The following is a 24,570-nucleotide window of genomic DNA, read 5'->3' on the forward strand; positions in this document are numbered from 1 at the left end:
ACACAGGAAAGCCAATGACTCCGATAAAATCCCTCCACCAGGCAATGGGAAGAGTTTACCGTAGTTGTGTTTTGAAAGAACTTGTGTGAGGTCTGGATTTCCTGCGAGAGGAAAAGAGGCTTTTCAGGCTGAGGGTAGAAGAAGAAGCCAAGATTCTTGGATTACTTGCAGAGGAATCTTGAGATCTAGGCAAACAGCGGACAAAATGAACAAATTGGAGGTTCTGGGAGAAATAGCATAGTATTCAGTCTGCCTATACTCCACCCATCCACCCCCTGCAGCCATTCTGTTGGCTGGTAAAACAATGGGCTGGATTGAAATGATAAAATCAACGCTGTTGCCTGGGGTTGGACTTTCCTGAATGAGGAACTCGCCTGTTGCCCTTTAGATTGCATAAGAGTGATGAAATAAAATAGGCTGAGAAGCAACTGTGCCTGGAAGCAGGAAGAGAAACACAGTTGTGGAGTGGAAGTGGAGAACCCTCTTAGAGAATAATACCCGGGAGGCTGCTGCTTTCTTTGTGAAGGGCTACACAACCCTTGCACCTCGGACCATGGCCAACCAAACAGACTACAACGACTTCTTGCACAAGCACAGGGATGTCTTCCGGAGGTTTCCGCTGGAGCTGGTCCATGGGATCCCCCTGATGGAGCCCATTGCTCAACAATGGGCTCCAATTGAAAACTTCCAGGCGCGGCCAGATGACTTGCTTCTCTCAACTTACCCCAAAGCAGGTGAGATACCAGAAAGGGGAGCAGGCGGGGTGTACAACTGCAGGAGGAAAAACAGAAGGAGGAGTGTGGTGGAGTCTCCTTCTTTGGAGGTCTTTAAGCAGAGGCTTGACAACCATATGTCAGGAGTGCTCTGATGGTGTTTCCTGCTTGGCATGGGGTTGGACTCGATGGCCCTTGTGGTCTCTTCCAATTCTATGATTCTATGGAGGGCCATAGCAATCACAGGTGCCACCCCTCCAAGAAAACGGGTGGGGTGGGGGAAGACCAAGGAGACAAACCTCAAAGCACCCTCAAAGTTCTCCTGTTATCCAGGAAATAAGGAGGAACTGTTAGGGAGAAATTATATTCGGGTCACCTTTAAAGCTGAACCAACCTATTTGGCACTCTTCAAATTTTGGAAGAGAATTATCCAGCCAGCTGATGTGTACAAAAATGAATATACAAAAGGTAAAATATGCATCAAAATGCATGTGTGAGTGAAAACAGCATAGAAAAATGCATTGTTCTGGGAGAAATTGCTATGCAAAAACGTGCATGTTTAGGCAAAATTCTATACAAAAACATGGAGGAATTTCATACTAAAATGCTGGTGAACTTTCATGGTGACTTTAAAATGACAACAACAGAGCAAACATGGAAATGTGGAGAACTGGAAGACTGGAAAGATAAGAAATGGAGAGAAACCAAAATTGACAGATTTGCCCATCCTGGTGACTGATGCTCTGGTGAAGAAATGCACTGGGCCCAATAAATCAGGAGAAAGGAAGCAGAAATTGAGGTTTATTTTGTTAGATTGGTTTCATGTGTTGGTTTGCTGTAGGGTTGCTCAATTGTCTCTCAGGGAGTTACATAAATATGTGTCTTGGCAGAGGAAATGGCTTTAAAAGCACCATAAAGTAAACATGCTCTTTCCGAAAGGAAGCTACATTATTTCATAAACATATGCATAAGTTGTTGCTGCTGTTTTCCCAAAAATTGGTTTCATTGTGCAATGTGTATAGCATTTATTTGTATTTTAAGTTACTGCAAGAGTGTTGTAATCCCTCAGGACTGAGGAGAAGGATATTAAATAAGTGGAACAAACCAGTAGCAGACATGTTGTTGCTTAGTTTTTTTGTACCTGCTCAAAAAAATGTAACAGAGGCATGAGGGGGACAACAGCAGGGATAGTGAACCAAGGCTGTGGCCCTGCAGATGCTGCTGGACAGGTCAAACTAGCATGGCCAATAGTTAAGAGTGAGTGTGATAGGAATTTTATGGTATGGCAATATTCATAACCACACGTACATAGATCAGCACAGGAAGGCCAACCTGGAACCATTTTGATTCCTAAACTGAGCAAATGTTTTCTGTGTGAGGTCAAACTGGAAAAAGCCTCCCCCTTGTCTTTTCCTTCACAAATCCTGTCTTAAGGGTATGTCTGTGTTTGAATAAGTATTTATCACTACAAAAGACTGGCCAGGCTCCCCAAGAAATCCAATCAAGGAACCTGCCGGACAGGAGATAAACAAGGACAAGAGAAAAACAACATTTAAATTTCTGTGATGTAGGTGGGATGTATCTGAGGGGTGGTCTTAGGTTACACCCCTTCTGTGATGTATGCATAATGTTTCTGGGGGTGGTCTTGATCTACAGGATGGGAATTTCAAAAGTCTTTATAAGGCCTTGCATGCCATTTTTCTGGGTCCTCCTCCTCTCTCCTGCGTGTGAGGGGAACACCCTGTTGCAACATATCAATAAAGATCAGGCTTACTAGCTGCTTTGCTTCTCAATATTCTCTGGTTGGCCTCTATTATTTTCTCCTACCAATAGGGAACCTATGTAAGGACTCTATATGGGCTCTTGGATACCCCATAAGGGAAAAGGGCATGTTTTTATTTACAACAAGGGGGTGGCAACGTGGGCAAATGCTTTTGTGTTTGTTTGAACTATGGATGAGGGAGAAAGTCCATGCAGTTCACATTCAAGGTATACCTGCTTAGTCAGCACTTTTGGAAACAATAGGTGAAGCAAAACACAGTCACCTTGTTCTGGCTTCTGCTCCCCAAAAACACAGACTGAGGCTCTTACTTATTTAAATAAATCTTTATTCAGACGCAGCGCTCCTCTGGAGCTGGGAATTCTCAGCAGAGCAGGGAGTTCCAAAATGGGCTGAGCAACAAATATGTCCCAACAAGCTTCCCCACGCCTCCCGCCAAGTTTTTAAAGTTGAGGTGTGACACACTCACTCGTAAGACTCTCTTGCCTTGCAAAAATGCTGAGCATGAGCTCTGTTGTGGGTAACAAGGCTGCCTCCTCCTGTTCAGCCATTCCCCTTGGCTTATAAAAGCTCTCCTCAGCTTCCACGGATACACTCTGCTCCACTGAAGGGTCGGAGGCAAGAGCTGGCATCCCTATTTCCCCTCCGAAATGGCTGAAGCCAGAGTGGAAAGGGGAGATGCCCTTCCTCCACCCCTGGTTCCCTTGGTATAGTTCCCCACTTCTTCCTTCTCCTCTGTCTGGGCCAAATCGGATCCCAACAGCACTTGTGGGGCTGATAACATAAGCCTTCCTGTTATGTACTGAGTTGAATAGGATCCAAAATGCAGCAGTCTGATTGGTCCTCGAATAAGATTCAGAATGCAGCAGTCTGATTGGTCCGCAGGAGCCACCCAATCCAACTCCGGGTGGAAATGAATCCGCAACCTGATTGGCCTACAGGAGAATCCCAGAATTAGCCAATCACATGGGGCCCATTGTGTAAATAATGTATATAAAGCAGACATTTCAGGGGAATTTCCATTCCTCACTACTCTGAGCTGAATAAAGAGCATGAAATCCACACTCGACTCTGAGTATATTTCACTTCCAAATTCACACTTCTTTAAATTTTGCAATATAGGTCTCCAACCAAGTAACATGTGGAAAAACGCCTGTGCTAGGGCAAAGTTCACCTCAAAATACCAATATTAGTGGAATAACATACCCAAAATGCATTGTAGTTGGGGAAATCTGCAAAAATGTTTATGTTAGTTAAAATTGCATGCCAGAGTATGTTCATGTACTAGGAGAAATTCACACCAACTTCAATTTTGTGAGGACTTTAAAAATAAATAAATCCCAATTTATTATTTTTCTCCTCTAATAACATTTTGTATGTTGCCCAATTTTCTTTCATGTTTTTTTTTCTATTTCACAGCTAATGCTTCTATAGGTGAGATCCACCAAGGGGTTTTAGGTTCTAGTAGATCTCTATATTTACTGTTCCTCTGGGCTTTCAGGTACCACATGGATTCAAGAGATTGTTGACCTGGTCCTTAACGGCGGCGATGTGGAAAAAGCTCGCCGAGCTCCTGTGTACCTCCGGATCCCATTTCTAGAAATTTGCTCTCCACCCCCGGTGCCTTCAGGTGAGCCTAGAGAACCCAGGCACGCAGCCCCGCTTGTAAAAAAACAAACAAACCCCACAGGCAGCGAACTAACTTATCCAACCCTTTCTCTGATTCTTTCTTAGGGGTCAGCATTCTGGTAGATACCCCATCTCCTCGTGTGATCAAAACCCACCTCCCCTTCCAGCTTGTTCCTAAAAGCTTTTGGGACCAGAAATGCAAAGTAAGTGTTGCTTGCCTCATCCCTTCCTGCCACCCCTCCATCCTGCCCCAATGTCACCTCATACCATTCTCCCTTCTGGTCCCTTGCAGGTAATCTATGTTGCTCGTAATGCCAAGGACAACTTGGTCTCCTACTTCTTCTTTGAGCAGATGAATGTGACGCAGCCAGACCCTGGGCCGTGGGATGGCTATGTGAAGAAATTCATGGAGGGCAAACGTCAGTTCTAGGAGAAGGAGCTCATCTTGAATAATTAGTGCTTGTTGGGCATGGGGAGGGTGGGGTACAGAAGATGCCCCGATTCCCTCTCCATGATGAAGGGGGTGTCTAATGAATCAGAACAGCAGCAACTGAATTTTGTGAGACCCACCTTGAACCTCAACAGCACTGCGATCCCCCTTTTATCAGGGTGCTGCCACAATCCACAGCAGTTGAAGGCCACCAAGTTAGAGGGAAAATATCCGGGGACTCCTGGAATTTATAGATTCACGTAAAGCAGGTTCCCTTGGTTTTTCATTGGCCCGCACCCATTTTCCGTCTCATCCCTTTCCTGTAAGAAACTTCTGGGTTTGCGAGAGGATTCCCGGCTTACAAACAGATTATTTTCCGGAAGCAAATAACAAGATCTTGTGCTTTACTCAGCTAGACTTCTAGAAGTGCCTTTAACACCATTTGAAACCTTTACTATAACATGCAAATTAAAGGTTAGGGAAATGTCAGGAAAATTGAACAATGCAGTCTTTACCTCCCATCGTCCCTGGCCATTGGTCATGCTGGCTGGAGCTGAGTCCCCCAAAATCTGGAGGGCCACCGGTTTCCCAGCTCTGCTACATACCTGGAAATAGGTACCCCTGTATGGAGTGGTACTTACTTCTTCTAAGTACACATGGATGGGAGAGTACTGTGGGATTGCATTGGATTAATTGATTCCTTTAACTAGGTGACAGACTTAATCCTTGTTACATCTTATCTCACTTGTCTCTCAGTTGCCTGGGGCTCTTGGTATGACCATGTCCGGCGTTACTGGGATGAGAAAGGAAAGCACCGTATCCTGTACCTCTTCTACGAGGACATGAAAGAGGTGGGTGTAGAATATGAATCAGCCAGAGGCCTGGTTGAAGAAAAATGTTTTCACCTGGTGCCTAAAGATATATAAAGAAGACTCCAGATGAACTTCCCTGGGGAGAGCATTCACTGGTGGAAGAAGAGGAGTGGGGGGAGCGCACTGCCCCCGGCAGCGCGATCCCAGTGGGGTGCCATTGCGGCTGCCCCCCGCCTGTGCTGGGCGCCATGCCCCCGCAGGTGGCATGCCACAACTCTGGGGCGCACACCAGCCCCGCCCCCGGTGCCGGAGCATGAAGCTTTGCCACTGAGAGCATTCCGCCAATGAGGAGCCACCACAGAAAAGGCCCCGTTCTCGTGTTGCCACCCTCCAGACTTCACATGGAGGAGGCACACAAACAAGGGCCTCAGATGATGAATGTGGAGTCCAGGGAAGAGGCGGTCCTTAAGGTATTGCGGTCCTGAGCCATTTATGTATACTTTCCCCTAACATATGCATTTCTTGTATGCCTTTTTTTGTTGGCTCGCTTTCCTGCAAAATTCAGAGAAGTCTGAACTTCAGAGCTGCGTTTCAGTTCTCTTATTGTTTCAAGAAGCGCAAATTAGGTAGAATTGCATTAAAATGCGAACTCAACCAAATTGATCTCCCATCCCTGGAAGTAATACAAATCTCCCAGTATGTGCAGAGGGCACATTCCTCACTCAGGTTGCTCTCAGAAATGTGAGATTTTAACGCTACTGCTTCCAGGTCAAAGCTGTGTGATGCACAACATGAAAAAAAGTGTGTTCAAAACAGAGAGGCATGTGATGCAAAAGTAAATTTATCAAGTGCAGAAATGTGGAAGGGATCCAGAGACCATTGGGTTTTGCTTCTTGAAAAAGAACCAGCCAGACAGTTAGTGTTTCCTTCCCGCACTCTCAGGAACCTCAGAGGCATTCTGGAGCTTACAGGCAAATTGCAGTACCAGGTTGCTCTGTTGTGACCTCACTCCCATTCACACCCATCTGAATGTCTCCGCTAGGACTTGGCTCGTGAGGTCTGTCGCGTGAAAGATTTCCTGGAGGTTGATCTGCCTGAGGACGCCCTTCAGAAGATTGTCCACCACGCATCGTTCCAGACCATGAAGAAGAACCCAATGACAAATTATGAGACCATCCCCAACGCCATCTTTGACAAGACAAAAGGCAGATTTATGAGGAAAGGTGAGTAAGTGATGCTAGTCTTTTAAGACCTCAAAAGATGTTGTTCCCTGCTACACAAGTTCATTTGCTCCCCCTTTCCCCACAAAGAAGGGTAAAATTGGAAAGTGGAGTGAAGTTTAACTGGGGAGAGTAATCTTTTATGCAGTTTGGGCCCAATGTATCGCCCAGAGAATGTTCCAGTCTTCTGAAGTGCATTTTGCTAACTTTATAGGGAATCAAAGTGTGTAGTCACCAAGCGCTTTCTTATTTGATGATCACTTGTAGCCAAGTAAGATTGTCTTCCATGAAAACGGTCTTAACAGTGAGTCCGTAAGTGACTATGGAGGCCAATTCTGGATCCACACATCCTTCCACAGCGGGGACATAGGTTTCTGGGCGGGAGTTGATCACGGTGAGGGTTTGCCAAACGTGTCTTCCTCTTAGCCCGTTTCTCCTTTTCACCCTGAGTTGGTGCTTCTTCAAAGTCCATGGCACCTTTGGTAAAGGCTGTCCTAAGAGCTTTAGGCTGCTATCTGAGATATATCTACATGGAAGTCCCACCAAACTCAATGTAGTTTACTTCTGAGCTGATACATATAGGTAGAGTAATACTGCATATCTGCTCAGGTACAACCTGGGTAATATGTACAAAACCTAAATGCACTGTGCTGGATACCCAAAGGAGGACCTTTGTAAATATAAAGGTCCTTTATAATTATAAAGAAAAAGAAAGGCAAGTAATAGTTATCACAGAAACCCCCTATGTTAGGAGAGAGGATGCCATCTTTCAAAGTGGTCACAGGGTGAAGCTCTCTCTTTCTGCCTCTGAATTTCTTCAGGTGAAGTTGGCGACTGGAAGAATTATTTCACAGTGGCTCAAAGGGAGGAGTTTGATGCAGATTACCGGCGCAAAATGGAAGGAACGACCCTGCGTTTCCGGGATGTACTATAGACTCAGAAAACCACCCCTCTTGTATTTTATTATTGGCCAAGAAAAAAATACAAATTATTAATAGATTCAAAAGAAAGAGGTGGCTTCTCACTACCAGACCTAATGTTATATTATGAAGCATACTGCCTGTGCTGGCTTCGGGAATGGATAATTTGAAAAAACACGAATATTTTAGACCCTGAGAGTCATGATAATAGGTTTGTTTGGCATGCATATCTATGGTATGAAAAGGCAAAAGTGCATAAAGGATTCTTGAATCATTTTGTAAGAAAATCAATTTATGTGGTATGGGAGAAATATAATTTACTAGAACAGAAAACGCCATGGTGGCTTTCCCCACTGGAAGCAATATCCTTTAAAAATGTAAATATGAGAAATGACTGGGCAACATATACGGACCTGTTAATGGAAGCAGAACACCAGTTGAAATTGAAGGATTTTGAGGATATGAGATTTATTAACTGAATGGTTACAATATCATCAGTTAAATGATTTTTTAAAGATAGATAAAAGTAAGGGTTTTAGTAATGAAGCTTCAAGGTTTAGAAAATAATTGTTGGACAACACTGTAAAATTACTTTCTAAAACGTATAGACTGCTTTTGGAATGGTATACAAAAGATGAAAAGGTTAAATCAGCAATGATACACTGGGCGAGATCTGGGGTATAATATTCAGCTTTCATCATGGAAGAAGTTATGGAGAACTGATTTGAAATTTACAGCATGTTATACATTGAAAGAAAATTATATGAAAATTATGTACCGTTGGTATTTAACTCCTAGCAAGTTAGCAAAAATGTATAAGAAAAGTACAAATATTGGTTGGAAATGTAAAGAAAAAGAAGGCACCTTTTATTATATGTGGTGGACGTGCAAGGTGATAAGAGCATTCTGGGAAATGATGTATAATGAATTGGGGGAAAATGTTTAAAGTAACTTTTTCCAAAAAAAACCCAAAAAAAAGAGGCTTTTTTTAATAGGGAATTGTAGGTGCTGAAAGCCCAGAGGACCAGAGAAGACTGTTCATGTATGCAACAACAGCTGTGTGGATGTTGATAACCCAGAGACGGAAGGAATACAAAGTCCCTACCACAGCAGAATGGCAGATCAAGTTGATGGGCTATGCCAAAATGGCAACAATGACTGGGAAGATCAGAAACAAGGAAGATCAAAACTTTAATAAGGAATGGGGGGGGGATTATAACATGCCTTGGAGACCACTGTAAACAGTTAAAGTAGTTAGAGGGATTGTAATAACACTTGTAATGTAACAAGAACTATGGATATAATGGTGCTACAAAAATCTGGATGAATATAAAAGATGCAGCAGAAAGGGTTTGACAATGGGACCCACGGAGAGGGAGGTGGGAAGTCCAGAGAGATTCGTGGGAATCTTGAACTGTTGGAATGTGTTGTAATTTTTAATATGTGAAACCAAACTAATAAATAGGAAAATAAAGAAAGAAAGCTACCCCTCTTGGAACTGTTTCCATCAAGGCACACAACACGTTCTTTTGCCATTCAGCTTTGGTTGTAATAAATGTAGGCACCGTTAACAATGATTGTGGACACAGTGTGCATGTGCAAAAAAGGAGATGAGTTGGTGGGAGTGGACAGCAAGGAACCTGGGTTCTTTGGGTGATAGGAGGTTGACCTAGGAGCCCGGCAGATCTGTCTGAGATTCACACGTTGGCTGTGGCAGTATGCTGTCCTATTCAGTGGTTGCTCTGCTTTGGCATGGCTGGGGGGAAAGTTAAAGAGACAACCAGATAAAATGAAAATGGGACAGAAATGACAGACAGGCCCACAGCATCCCTGGAAACAGCAACAGTGGCAACCGATCAGGGATTGGGCTGGGAACAACATCCACCTAATGCGCTGATCGAACCAATGAGCTTGTGACAACAGGAACCATAGCATCCTGAGCTTTTTTATTTTTTTTTTTATAATAATTTTTATTGCATTTTTTCCAAATTACAGAAAGAACAAAAGGATAGGCAGAATAGAAGAAAAAAAGAAAAAAGAACAGAAAATCACAAACCATTTCAGCAACTTATTTCAAATTTCCATTGGACTTCCCCACATCTCCCCCATGATGCATTCTTGATAATAGAGTTATCAGCAAATTATACCCTTATTTCGTGTGTTTCTTTATATTTTCAATTGCAATTTAAGTTTAAATCTCTTATTCTCCTTTTACTCTAAAGATATAACATAGTGTCATTTTTACCCATTTAAACTTTGATTCTTTCATAAATGTTATCAATTTCATAGGTAATTAAATTTCATTGCTGGGGCTAACGTTCCAAATCATACGGCATCTTATGTTTCATACAACTTATAATACTTTTGCAAATAGTCTTTAAATTTTTTCCAGTCCTCCTCCATTGCCTCTTCTCCCAAGTCTCGGATCCTTGCAGTCATCTCGGCCAGTTCCATGTAGTTCATCAATTGCGTCTGCCAGTCCTCCAGTGTGGGCAAATCTTGGGTCTTCCAATGCTTAGCGATAAGGCATCCTGAGCTTTTTTAGAAGGAAGGGCAAGAGATTAATGTAATAAATGAATGACAGCAGCAAATCTCAAGTTCTGGCTTTAGTAAAGGGAAGCTTTTATGAAATCCGAAAGCCCTTGGACCTGTGGTTCTTGTGTATAGCATTGTGCCCTCAATAAGGTTCACAGGACTTTCCCCCAATGCCTTTGACAGCAACTTGCTCTCCATACGTTATTCTGTTCATGTTCAGCTTGATAATTTCTGAATCTCAAGCTGCTCATAAAGGCAGGGGAGCAATTTAGGCTGGGATGCTTTCTCTCATCAGTTGCTAAGTCTAGTGTAATGAAAAGTGGAGAGGAAGGGGAAATTATTACAGAAAATTCCAGCTCTAAGCTTGTCAATGTTGCATCACAGTATGATGTGCAAATTGGCATCAGACTCTTCTTTGGCCCCAGGTAATCAAAGTATATGAAAAAAGGTAAATCGGTCTGTAACTAAGCTTATAATCTTCTAAGGGCAAAATTAGATGTGATAGTAGAAATTTAGTATTTATACTGCCCTTCCTACAAAATGATACCAGGCCAGTGCACATATATACAGATGCACAATCTTTAATAAAAACAATTGCAAACTGCAGCACAATAAAATATTAACATAAAGGCAGGGGTTTCTTCAGATATCCAGTCCCTGAGTTGTTTACAACTGTATAAGTCAACAAAAGCACTTTAAATTTGGCTCAGTAGCAAATCGGCATCCAATACAGTTCTTTAAAGGTTGGTGAGCTATCAAAAATTAAACTATTATTCAAGAGTTACTAGCATCACATTTCTTAACTACAGTAATTCCACTTTTTTTGTAGTGATTGATTTGCCGAGTTCCTGTTCCCATTCATATTCAGAACTGGCTCTTGTATGATCATGGCATTGAAGTACGGTATACTTTCCATAGTAAGTATGAAAAGAAGACACACCCACCTATTTATTTCTAATATTCAAATCCCAACAAGATAAGATATAAAGGTTCCTAAATTTTGTTACTTGCAGAGGAGACTAGCCAGTGGCCCAGGAGGGGCAAATGGGGAACTGCCCCTCCAAACTCAGCCTGGTCTCATCAGCCACCATCTGCTTGTCTTCCTACTTGCAACCAGCTCAAGGTGGTGGCGGCGGGCACCAGCCTCCTTAGTCTCAACATCGCCTTGTGCAACTCAGCAGGGAGGAGGAGGATGGGGACAAAACTAAACAGTAATTTGTTGTCTCTCTTCCAGGCACCTGCTCTTGCTCCACCTATTGCTGGTCTCCCCAGTGGCGTAGCGTGGGTTGTCAGCACCCAGGGCAAGGCAAGTAATTAGCGCCCCCTAACCCGTGGATTTGCGCCCCCTAACCCTAACCCCCAGATGTTGCGCCCGGTGCATCCAGTCCCCCCTGCACCCCCCACACTACGCCACTGGGTCTCCCTGCCTTCTGCCCCAATGGGCACCAGCCACCCAGCACTAGCTACTTTATTCAGCTGAAAGCCAACAAGTCTCAACAAAATGCAGCAAAGTCCAGCAAGGTCCAATAAGATTCAAAGCGGCCCAGCCAGGCCCACCAAAGTTCACCAAGGTCAAATAAATCCAGCAAGATCTAACAAGTTCAGTCCAAGAAGTCCAGCGCAGTCAACCAGTTCAGTAGGGTCCAGCAAGTTCAGCAAAGTCCAGTGTGTCCAGCAGGGTCCAACAAAAACCAATGGGCTTCCAAAAAAAACCCCTCCCAAAAAACAATACAGTGGTACCTCGGGTTAAGTACTTAATTTGTTCTGGAGGTCCGTACTTAACCTGAAACTGTTATTAACCTGAAGACCACTTTAGCTAATAGGGCCTCCTGCTGCTGCTGTGCTGCCGGAGCACGATTTCTGTTCTCATCCTGAAGCAAAGTTCTTAACCTGAAGCACTATTTCTGGGTTAGCGGAGTCTGTAACCTGAAGTGTATGTAACCTGATGCATATGTAACCTGAGGTACCACTGTATTGCAATCACAGCTTTAACATGAACTGTTATTTGACTTTAGTTAACATTTTATTGATACAAAAGCTGTACTCCTGGGACTTTTTGGACATATTGCTGAACTGTGGCTTAGCACTGCAGGAATGAGTTTGGTGTCTTTCCAGACTCAAACAGTCCCTTCTCTTCCTCTTGTGTTGCCAAGAAGAGGCTTGCAGAATCTTTCTTTTCCATTTTTTGTTAACCATGCCTTCTCGCTTTGTCTGAAGAGGGGATCGTGATTTAATGCTACCTATGGCTAGTTTCAAACAGCCCAACTTCAAGCCATGGTTTGTGAAGCTGGCTTGCTTGTTAGCGTTAAGCACGATCTTCATTTCAGATGAGACAGACTTTGTAAAAACATGTTGCACCGCAGGCTTATATATTAGCAAATGAACCGGGCTTGCTTTGTGAAATTTATTAACAGAGGAATAATTCTTTGTGAATATGATTCTCTTGGAAGCCTGCCTCTTGCCTTCTGTGAGTTCAATCTCCTAGAGCGAGAGGGGTCTTTAGGGAAATAGAGGAATGGCCAGTAGCACAATCAAGCTGGGATGCTCTCCTATGCAGAAGGTTGCTTACAAGAAGGACAGAAGCAAAAGGACAGCACAAAGCTCTGGCCTCCTGTATACATCTAGTTTTTAATTATTATACTGGACCTTTTTGCAGGACTACAGCACACAGCAAGCGTAAGAAACCTTTCAGCTGTAATGTGAACACAAGTGAAATAAATATTATTGCTTCCCCAAGGGGGTCCTAGCCTCGTATGGAGGACCGGACTGTTGTGGTGGCTCCGAACCGGTCGGGAAATGACAGAGACTACATCAGGATTGGTGAAAAAGCAAAGTCTGATCTTTATTTTCAAAGAACAGAAGATTGTTGCAACACGGTTCCCACTCGCGTAACAGAAGGACGGAGTGAGAACCTTGAACAAAGGAACTGCCTTTACTTAAATACCTTTTCATTTCCATACAGATCAATGCTACAGAAAAATGACAGAAATGGCGCAAAGAGAGGATTAACATAATGTAAGTGGGATGTTGTAAGATCTTGGGTGGTGTTAATGAAGATGTCCTGCTTTGAGGTTGGGAACAGAAGGTGTTGAGTGGTTTTTCCCCTTCAGTGGATCTTGACTCACAGTTCTGTTTTTGCTTCATTTTCAGGAAGGAATTCCGGAGGTTTTGGGATGATCGGTATGCAGATTAAATGGCTGGATATTTGGGAAACGGTTATCAGTGTTGGTGTGAAGTCCTGTTTCTGCATGTTTATCATTGCTGGTGTGAAGTTTCCGCTCTGCATACTTTTATTAATTAAACTGATTTTATATTGCATTTTGTGTGTATTCACGATGTCATTTGTAGACCCAGTAGGTGGCGCTGTGGTGCTTGAAGGTATTTTGACAGTTTGTGAACGGTAGAATATTGACAGATTAAGTATATGGCAATGGAAAGTCACACAGAATATAAAATATTTTGGCTACATTCTTCCAGTTACATTTTTCTATTCTAGTTACATTTTCTAGTGTAAGAAAACACTTTTTTGAAAGATACAAAAAGATACAAAAAGGCAATACATTTGATAAGAAAAATACTTTTTTGAAAGATACAAAAGGTGATACATTTGGTAGAGTCAACAGTTGCATTCCTCAGCTACATTATTTAGTCGTATTACAGTGATACAGAAGTAAAAGATACATTCTTTTGTTAGCATAGAAATACGTAACACTGAGAGCTTCATTTATTAACTCCCCTCTCTGATCATGGCTTCTCTTATGACACAAGCAAATATGCAGAAGCACGATTTCCAAATTGCATTTTAACAATAATGGTAACAAACAATGTTTCTTTCTTGAGAGTGTCATCAAATGCCTGGAAAATGCCCTCTATAATTGTTCCCCCTACAGCAAATATAAAATGGAGAAAAATGAGTAAACAATCAACAACCATTACAGAGGGGTGTTATCCTTCAATTGCTAACTCTTCTCCTCACCCCAAATATTTTTATTCTGATCATGTTACTTGTTTATCAGGAACTATATTATCAAGCCACCACCTCCACAGAGTTTTGCTTAACCTCCTTAATTATGTAAAATCTCTCACCCTGTTGTTATCCCAGAGGTTCATTTTCAATGGCAGATATACCGCTATGTCTCCAAATTATTTTTAGCAGCTTCCATGTAATCAGCCAACACATTACAATCGAGCCGACCAAGTTCACACAATAAATCCATGGTGGATTTAAAATTTAATCCCAGTTTCCACCCCCTCTGCTCAGTAGACCATAAGGCCTACCGTATCTGTTTCTAGTTCCTCAAATGGGTAAGGAACAAATTGAGTCATTAGTTACTGATTTCCTTTCATTCTTTCGTTTTTCTTGTGAAAGGGCTGGGCAAAATTCCAGTGAATGTACTCCGGGACATGAGATCTGAACCATTGCCGGACACTGAAGAGGGGACAATGGCATAATTCCTACATAATAAGCCAAAGATTAATCTGTGTTGGGATTGTTCGGAACCCTTGTACATGGTACAGAGCAGCAGTCGGCAGACATCAGGCTTTTTGGATCTGTTTAGATCAAGTGTGGGGGACCTATGGCCCTCCAGGTGTTGCTACACAAGGGTTGCCAAATTCTGAAGAGCAAAAAAGAGGACCCAGAGCCCCCACCCCTGGGCTAAAGACTAGTGCTCAAGCACATGAGCTGCAGAGGCCCAGAGTTCAAATTCCAGCTAAAGGCCTCAGGTAGCAGGTGACGAGAAAGGCCCTTTCTCTGTTTGAACCTCTGGGACAGATAGCAAGCAGGGTGAGGGGCAAGAAAAGCTCAGGTGTTTATACCCAAGTCAGTATAAAACACCTTAAGATAGAGGGAGCCCAACTCCAGGTTTATCGCTTCGGCCTCTTGTACAGCGCCGAGCACATGGCTGGGTTGTTGTTGTTTAGTCATTTAGTCATGTCCGACTCTTCGTGACCCCATGGACCAGAGCACTCCAGGCACTCCTGTCTTCCACTGCCTCCCGCAGTTTGGTCAAACTCATGCTGGTAGCTTCGAGAACACTGTTCAACCATCTCGTCCTCTGTCGTCCCCTTCTTGTGCCCTCCATCTTTCCCAGCATCGGGGTCTGTGAAAGGGGGAGGTGGGCAGGCAAGTCCTCTGCCGCCCTCTCTCGGCTCCCAATGGCCAGATGCACGCTTCACTCTCACCCTGGGTGACAAGAAAGGAAGGTGTTCAAGTTTGCTCCTCCCTGCATAGCATCATGTCTTGCCTCACAAGGCTCCCTGAGCGGCTGAAAGGGAATTAACAAAGTGGAATCTTTTGACCCAGATGTGGAAGAAGCCAGAGGTGCCGGCGACTCTGCAAGTCACCGTAGGGATAGGAAAATTGCAAGAGTGGCCATAGTCTGTTGATGTGGAGGAGAAGCAGGGGTGACTTTCTGTTTTCTTTCTGTTTAGTAGCATTGCCACCTACTAATGGTACCTACTAATGGTGCCAAACAAACAAAAAAACCTGGACATTTTGCCTAATTTAAAAAATCTGCCCAGACAGAAATCTTAACCTTGAAAAAGAGGACATGTCCGGGACAAACCAGACATATGGCAACCCTATCTAGACTCCTGTTGCCATCGTCATCCCTGACTGGGGCTTGATGGGGATGGAGTCCCAGAATATCTGCCGGGCCACAGATTCGTCATCCTTTGTTTTGATACACTTTGGGCTATACAACTGAAATGGCTTTGGCACTCGTGTGCAACAAACCACTTCAAAAAAACTTGGATGTCTTGCAGTAAAGAAAATTCACTACAAAGCGTGGAATAACATTTGCAGTATTGTACCATGGCCCCAGAAATAAATGTCTCCTCAATGAACAGCTGGTGTTGTATGACAACCCCACAAACAAAGCAGGATGAATGTTCTAGAAAGAGGTCGCCTGGAATAGAAGTGTCCCTAGACAATAAACAAACGGGAGTGTTGCTGAGCACATCTGGAGCCTAGATGTTTGCTTTCAGGAACAGAAGAACTGAACTGAACTTTCACTAAAGATGGGGGAGGGGAGCTGGATTCAGTTTACATTGAAAGCTGAGCCTTCCGATCTGTACTTTGTGAAACAATATGCAAATCAAAGCACTGCAAACCTTCCACATTTGCACTTCTCTGAAATTTGTGTAGCAGTTCTCTAGCCAAAAATATATGTACAAGAGAAGTAGTTCTGAAAACTTTCCCCTCGCAGACCACTTGAAAATTGCAAGGGTCTTGACAGACCACTTAATGATTTGTCTGCCTGTTGAAGAAATTGTGCTGTGCTTGATGTGGTATGATTTTTATTTATATTTTTACAGACACACCACTAACAACCTCAACGAAGCTTGCAAGCCATGGACTGGAAACTCCTGCATTAGGATAAAGTATTTGTAAAATGCATGTATTAGTGAGAAGAGCATACAAAAATGTATTGTGTGAAGGGGAAATGCATCAAAAATGTGTATTTTAGTCAAAACTGCATATTAGGAGAAATTCATATTTAATTCTGATGATTTTTCATGAGATTTTTTTATTTCTTTGCAAATTGTTGGAGAAATATGGAGAACTGAATGTAAGCTTGAAGAAATGAGAAACTGATAGAATTCAAAAGTTTCATTTGTTTATTCCCCAGCTTTCACACAAAAGTCCATTTCTGGTTAACTTCCTTCGATTTCTGCTAGCGAATTTATATGGGTGAGAAAAGTCATTTTGATGGCCATTTGGGAGCCAGAAACCTGTGACCGTCTACTATGAATCAATCAGAGATCTCTAGATCCTGATGTAATTTCTGCCCACCCCGCCCAAATGTAGGTGTGTAAAGGAAGTGGACGTACAGGGATGTGGGTGGCGCTGTGGGTTAAACCACAGAGCCTAGGACTTGCTGATCAGAAGGTCGGCGGTTCAAATCCCCGCGACAGGGTGAGCTCCCGTTGTTCGGTCCCAGCTCCTGCCCATCTAGCAGTTCGAAAGCACACCAGTGCAAGTAGATAAATAGGTACCACTCCGGCGGGAAGGTAACTTGTGTTTCCGTGCGCTGCTCTGGTTCACCAGAAGTGGCTTAGTCATGCTGGCCACATGACCCAGAAGCTGTACGCCGGCTCCCTTGACCAATAAAGCGAGATGAGCACCGCAACCCCAGAGTCGGTCACGATTGGACCTAATGGTCAGGGGTCCCTTTACCTTTACCTAAAGGAAGTGGAATGGAAATCAGGGTGCAGGTATCCCCACAAAGGTTTAAAAGCCTTACAGTGACTTCAGTTGAAGGTGCCGATAAAAACCCCAGGCCAGGGCATGTGAGGAAACTCAGCCAAAACCTCACACTCTCCTCTCTCCATCCGCACCTGCATAGACACCCAATCCCGTTCCCGGGTCATCAAAGGGGCCTCTAGAATGCCAGCATTTTGCTGGAGGAATTCATGCGCAGGCTGGGAAACTTAAACACGGGCAATTAAAGTGGATTAAAGTACTCTGTTGCGTAACTCATCAATTTTTAAAAGAATGGCGTTGGAAAAGTGAGATGAACAAATGATTAACAGCAATTTGTATATAAGTACCCCACAAGCAAATCTGCATGAATGCTCACCCAGCAGACAAATCAGACTAAATACTAAATGAAGACTATAATCAAACCTCTGCATAAGCTTCGCACCAGAAAAATCAGGAGGGTTTTGAGGTCATCTGGAGGAACCCAAAACAATTTCAGGAAGTGAGATTGAGAGAGAAGGGGGGAAAGAAAGAATAAACTGTGAGTCAGGGAAGAAAAGTAAAACTGACCAGCGGCTGCTGACAGCAGATGTAGAAAAGAAGCAGGCTGGCTACTTAAAAACAGGTGCTATATTTGCTTTTCCTGCATTGCCAGATGACAAATCTTGAATGTGACATGGAAGGTTTAGACCATAAGCTATCCCAGCGCTCTGAGCTGGTGGAGGTAGACGGAATCCCTTTGCTCAGTGGTGCCACAGAAAGATGGGGTCGCATATCAACCTTTAAAGCCCGGGGGGACGACCTTCTCATTTGCACATACCCCAAAGCAGGTAAATCGAATAAAAGAGAGATGTGGGGCATTAGCACAGAGGGTGGGGGCAGGAATGGTGCTGGGAAGTCGAGGGCTATTGGCTGAATGATGAGGTCTTCTCAGGTCTTCTCTCAACACCTCCTGCCAGGGACCACTTGGACGCAGGAAATTGTAGACCTGATCCAGCATGGAGGGGACCCTCAGAAATGTGCTCAAGTCCCCATCTACAAACGGATGCCCTTCCTGGAGATGCACAGTCCCTTGTTCTCACGTGAGTAGGAAAGGGAACTGCTTATGGGAGGTGAGGGTTGAGGGTGGGGTGAAGGGTTTATCTCAGCTCTGAATGTTTTTCTTTGGTATCTCAGGCTTGGAAGAGGCAGAGCTAATGCCCTCTCCACGTACACTTAAGTCTCACCTCCCGGTCCAGCTCCTGCCGCCCTCCTTTTGGGAACAGAATTGCAAGGTCATTACAGGGGGACAACTGGAGGGAGGTTGCTTAGGGGTCAATCTGAGCCGCGGATCAACACTGCTTGTTCTCTATTGCATTTTTAATTTTGTGGGTAACATTGATTGTATTAAGGCTCTTATTGCTGTGAATCGTTTTGGGAGCCCTTTGAGGCTGAAGGACAATACTGACATGTTTTTTAAATATATAAATGAGCAAGATCACCACAACCAATCACAAACAAACAACCACACCATAGGCCAACCCCAACCTCTCTCACCACCAGAGAAACACAAATGAACAGCAGAGAACCTGCAGGAGCAATGCTGACACAAAACCCTGCATACATTAAGCAAAATAGAAACATCGCCACCCGACCCCACCCCCACTCATCTTCCTCCCCCTAATGTCTCAACAAATGAAGCTGATTTGCAAAAATGTTACATGGAAAAAATACGAGAGACATTACACATACTTCTGTAAAACAAGAATATATATATATATATATATATATATATATATATATATATATATATATATGCTTTCGTAGATTTTCACGGGTACAGGAATGCAGGTTTTGGTGTCTTCGGGTGTCTTCCCGTGTAAGAGTCGGGGTGTCTGTGCGACGTTTCGACGAGGTCTCACTCGTCATCTTCAGGCTGGTGCTTTCGGCTTCTTGTTACTGGAACAGAGCAGAATCTGGTGTTTGAGTTCCTATAAATACTGTTGAGGGGTGTGGTGTATAGCCTCCAACGTTCTGGGCAGAGAGGAAGTTCCTAGATTAGTGTGCCTTTTCTTCTTTTGTTCCTTAATTACTTGAGGGATATCTTGAGTGATTTCATGAGTGATATTCTGAATACCACTGGGTGGGTCATTAAGTGTAGATTAGTTGCTAAAGCTTTTGTGTCTTGACCTCTTGAGCTTGTGAAGAGTTTTTCTGAGAAGATGGCTGTGCTGCATTTAGTTGTACTCTGGCTTGGCTTCGTGTATAGGGGCGAGCTGTGGTTTTGTGCCTTGTGCCAGCCAGATCTGTGTAGGGATTGCAGGGGGGTGCAGCATCCGGAGGTGCCACTATAGTTTGGCTACTGGATGGAGTCTGTAATATGTCTGTGGAGAGGGTCTGGGTTTGGGTCTGGTGTGGTTGATTGGTGACGGCGTTCTGTGTGCCTCTGGTTCTGGTGTCGGTTTTTGTGGGGAGGGCTAATTTCCAGATGTCTGGCAGGCGGGACGTGTCGTCACGCTTGTTCATGTTGTGAGGGTGTTTCTCTATCTCGATGGCTTCCATGATTATTCTCTTGTGGTGATGTTCCATGTTAAAGAGCAATTTGGAATCTGCAAAATTAATTTCGTGTCCTGTTTCTTTCATGTGTTGGAAAAGAGAGGAAGTTTTTTCTTCTTTTTTGACGGCATTCTTGTGTTCTGCGATACGTGCATTTATTCGTCTATTTGTTTGTCCAATGTACGTGGCTGGGCAGACTTTGCAGGGTATTTCATAGACCCCTTGGTTTTCCAGCTGGATTTTGTCTTTTGGGTTTCTGAGGATATTGGCTATTTTTTGGTTGGTGCAGAAGGCTGTTTTGATATTGTGTTTATGGAGGATTTTGCTGATTTTGTCTGTAGTGCCCTTGATATACGGAAGGAGGGCCAAAAAGAAACACCCCCCAAAAACCAAGACACAGAAGAAAACAATGGCATGGCCCTCCTTCCTTATATCAAGGGCACTACAGACAAAATCAGCAAAATCCTCCATAAACACAATATCAAAACAGCCTTCTGCACCAACCAAAAAATAGCCAATATCCTCAGAAACCCAAAAGACAAAATCCAGCTGGAAAACCAAGGGGTCTATGAAATACCCTGCAAAGTCTGCCCAGCCACGTACATTGGACAAACAAATAGACGAATAAATGCACGTATCGCAGAACACAAGAATGCCGTCAAAAAAGAAGAAAAAACTTCCTCTCTTTTCCAACACATGAAAGAAACAGGACACGAAATTAATTTTGCAGATTCCAAATTGCTCTTTAACATGGAACATCACCACAAGAGAATAATCATGGAAGCCATCGAGATAGAGAAACACCCTCACAACATGAACAAGCGTGACGACACGTCCCGCCTGCCAGACATCTGGAAATTAGCCCTCCCCACAAAAACCGACACCAGAACCAGAGGCACACAGAACGCCGTCACCAATCAACCACACCAGACCCAAACCCAGACCCTCTCCACAGACATATTACAGACTCCATCCAGTAGCCAAACTATAGTGGCACCTCCGGATGCTGCACCCCCCTGCAATCCCTACACAGATCTGGCTGGCACAAGGCACAAAACCACAGCTCGCCCCTATACACGAAGCCAAGCCAGAGTACAACTAAATGCAGCACAGCCATCTTCTCAGAAAAACTCTTCACAAGCTCAAGAGGTCAAGACACAAAAGCTTTAGCAACTAATCTACACTTAATGACCCACCCAGTGGTATTCAGAATATCACTCATGAAATCACTCAAGATATCCCTCAAGTAATTAAGGAACAAAAGAAGAAAAGGCACACTAATCTAGGAACTTCCTCTCTGCCCAGAACGTTGGAGGCTATACACCACACCCCTCAACAGTATTTATAGGAACTCAAACACCAGATTCTGCTCTGTTCCAGTAACAAGAAGCCGAAAGCACCAGCCTGAAGATGACGAGTGAGACCTCGTCGAAACGTCGCACAGACACCCCGACTCTTACACGGGAAGACACCCGAAGACACCAAAACCTGCATATATATATATATATATATATATATATATATATATATATATATATATATGAATGAAAACAGCATGCATGGAGCTGAGACTCCTGGGCTCACTCTTCTTCATGATCTATTTCTGAAGATCATTTATGTGGCCAGGAATGCCAAGGATAATGCAATCTCTTACTTCCACTTCCAACGTATGAACGGGAGGATGCCAGACCCGGGAACATGGGACGAGTATCTGGAGAAGTTCATTGCGGGGAAACGTGAGTAGAGGCAAAAGATGGGATAGAGGAGATGGCACTGGCCCCGGAGAGAGTAGTGGGGCCCACCCCAAATGCTCAAGCTCTGTACATATGAGAGAAGAGTGGAGCCCATTGGCTGTTGATCTCCTGCTCCAAGCAACAGTCTCGGCAGTATGAGGGTTCTTACACAAGGCCACCTGGTTTGAGCAGGCAGAGCAAGACAAAGGGATGCTCTGTGGATGTGATGGTCAGCTCCATGCGGCACTCATTGTTTCAGCACCAGTCAACCCAAGACTGAACTTTAAACAGAAGCTGTGCCTCTAACTGAACAGCTAGCACTGTCTTTAGTGAGAGGACCCCTCCCATTTAAAGGAGGGCAGGCTGCTTTGACAGAAATCTAAAGGAGCTGGAGAGGCTGCAGTTCCACCAGGGTTTGTGAGGTGGGGTAGAGTCCAACTAGAGTACAGTAACAACATCCTCTCTGTTCAGACCAGAGAGGCACAACAGAGCAGGTTAGCAAGTCTTGGAGAAAAGTAAATAGATTCACTTTTCATTTGCATTAACTATACATTTACATTAGCTATAAATACTTCTAGTTAATGCATGTGTTACTTTACACCACACGAGGACTCTGTTTATCTAACAAGCTAGCCTGTCTCAGCTGAGCAAGGCCCACTAGCATGTGTGGCAGGGCAGGACCAAGTTCAGACAGGATGCAAGGCAATGTAAGTCTCAGGCTGGCTGCGATGCAAAGGTGTGGCAGGGTTCAAGGTAGAGACACAGTGGGGCTGTGGTCTGGGGAACACAGAAATCTGAAGTAGCTCCAGCAAAGAACAAGGGAACACTGAGCCCTTATACAGTAGCAGCTGCAAGAAGTGTGCCCCAATTGTTAGCACCACCTTGGCAACAAGATACTGCTCTTTGTGAACCTGCAGAGGGATTGTTGAGTTGTTGTTTTGTTTTCCTTTGTATTCTGATGAAAATAAGCTGAATAATCATAACTGATTCTCTACCTCTTTACCTCTCTTTGCAGTTCCCTGGGGCTCTTGGTTTGACCACGTTTGTGGCTGGTGGAAGGCTAAGGATTCTCACCCAATTCTCTATCTTTTTTATGAAGACATGAAAGAGGTGAGCAGTTTACATATACACTCCTTCCTTTCAGTAATTTCAACCAGGAAGGAATTTATCTGCAATAAATGTTCTAAGCAACCACCTGCATACAGTGAGCTTCTGAAAATCAGTGTCCCAAACAAGTGATAAACACAGTGAGCTTTGTTATGGCAGCTTTCCGGGCAGAATCCTCTCCATCTTTCCCTTCCTAGCACCCAGCCTTAGCAATTTGGAAAATAGCTCAGTTCCTGGACCAAGAGCTTTCTGAGCCAGCTTTGAACCAGATCATGCAGCACACAGAGTTCAACAGCATGAAAGTGAATCCCATGGCTAATTACAGCACAATGCCAACTTACAACCATGCTCTGTCACCCTTCATGAGAAAAGGTAGGAGTGAAAAGGACATTTTCCAGCCACAAGTAATATAGGAGGAGAACTATGTACAGATCATACATTTAAAGCACATCTCCACTTCCCCAAAACACTGGGAACTGTAGTTTGGTAAGGGTGCTGGGAGTTGGAGCTCTGTAAGGGGTAAACTACAGTTCCCGGGATTCTTGGGGGAAAGCCTTGGCTGTTATTATACCTTTAAAGTATGTTGTGTAGTAGCAGCTGTTTGAGGGCGGTTTTCTAAACTGTTTGCCTTGCCTGCAGGCACCGTAGGAGACTGGAAAGACTACTTCACAGTGGCTCAAAGTGAACGACTTGATGATTTGTGTGCCCAATTATTAAAGGGCAGTGGCCTCACCTTCCGCACTCAGCTATAAGCACCCCTCTGTGCTCTTCATCAATCCCATGCCCGGAGCTTGGGCCTGCATTAAACAAAATAGACCATGTAGCCACAAGCAAGGACCACATAGGGTGTGCATGTTTGTTTTGAAATTTACCTTTTTTTAAAAAAATCAACGATTTGTGAAATAAAATGATTGTGTTTGCTCTTTATTAATTCCAAACTGAGAGTGAAGAAAATAACTAGTCTTGCATTATTATATGTGTTCCACCTCCTTTCCAATTAACCCCAGAGGACAGATTTAGGGTTTAACCATTTTAACTTTGCAGCAACTCTATCCTGAGCCCCGAGGCAGGCTGTAGTACTGAAGAGAGTGGAAAGAGAGGTTTAATATAAGTTTTGTTTATAGAAAGTAGCTTTGTGGGGTGTTATATTGGATTAGATGAAGTGAGTATTGCTTTTATATAGTGGATAGATGAAGAATCGGAAGTTCTTTATTTTCTGAATCATATTTTTCTATCTTTCGCTTTTAACCTCTTTTCTGTACTGTTTATTCTTTTTTTCTTTTTCCCACTCTATTTTTCTCCCTCCATTTGCTTTTGTTGTATCTATTTAAAAGACTTGTTTTGGTTAAAAAAGGGAAAAGATAGGTTTTGTAATTTTCTCCATAAACCTTTAAAAAAATGTTGAAAGAAATAAACGTTTAAGGCCTGAAGCCAGCAGATCTTTGCCTTCTGACCTGGGTGTCCCAGGCAGTGATATTGCTGGTTTGGAGTGCCATTAAAAGTACCAAGACCAAGGTGTCCTGAACTATTCCCTGTTCATCACCTCACTAGCCACCCTGCAAATCCTCTCCCCCTTGGTTAGGATTTGCCCCAAAGAGAAAAGCAGAGGAACAGGTTTTCCCTTACTGGAGAGAGGGGCAAAGGTAGTGTTTACTCCCTGCCACCATGACCCATTGATCTTTCAGACTGTACTCTTATTTTTAAGTGTGTTTGGAACAGGCTTGTGTTTGACAGCAGGAATTTGCTGTCACGTTTGAAGATGTGGTTCCCACACTGTTCTGTGCTTTGTGTGAGAGAGAAAGTGCAAGAGAGCTACAGTTGACTGGTCATGATGTACAGGGCACAAGCATTTAGAAGGATAGGAATATGCAGCAGGAGGAGACCATTTTCAGGTAACCTGGTCTTGAGAACTAGTGTGGTGGAGTGGTGAGTGTGCTGGATTGGGACCTGGG

General features: G+C 43.7%; 1 protein-coding gene and 1 long non-coding RNA gene across 2 annotated transcripts; both read left to right on the top strand.

The window, feature by feature from the left end:
- On the top strand, positions 1–23,465 carry LOC309516513 (uncharacterized protein). The gene is made up of 14 exons (XM_082195277.1): positions 1–734; positions 3,995–4,123; positions 4,228–4,325; positions 4,415–4,541; positions 5,309–5,403; positions 6,407–6,587; positions 7,406–7,515; positions 17,863–18,073; positions 18,203–18,325; positions 18,420–18,517; positions 21,388–21,514; positions 22,527–22,621; positions 22,816–22,990; positions 23,258–23,465. Exons 1-14 carry the CDS (start codon positions 554–556, stop codon positions 23,368–23,370), a joined length of 1,863 nt encoding a protein of 620 aa, XP_082051403.1. The 5' UTR covers positions 1–553; the 3' UTR covers positions 23,371–23,465.
- LOC309516663 lies at positions 10,172–13,357 on the top strand. The gene is made up of 2 exons (XR_014212959.1): positions 10,172–10,956; positions 13,002–13,357. It is a non-coding gene; the product is annotated as an uncharacterized lncRNA (long non-coding RNA).
- Positions 23,466–24,570: the final 1,105 nt, after the last annotated feature.

This window comes from Podarcis vaucheri, assembly GCF_965113315.1.
Source record: "Podarcis vaucheri genome assembly, chromosome: 13".
Taxonomy (NCBI): Eukaryota; Metazoa; Chordata; class Lepidosauria; order Squamata; family Lacertidae; genus Podarcis; species Podarcis vaucheri.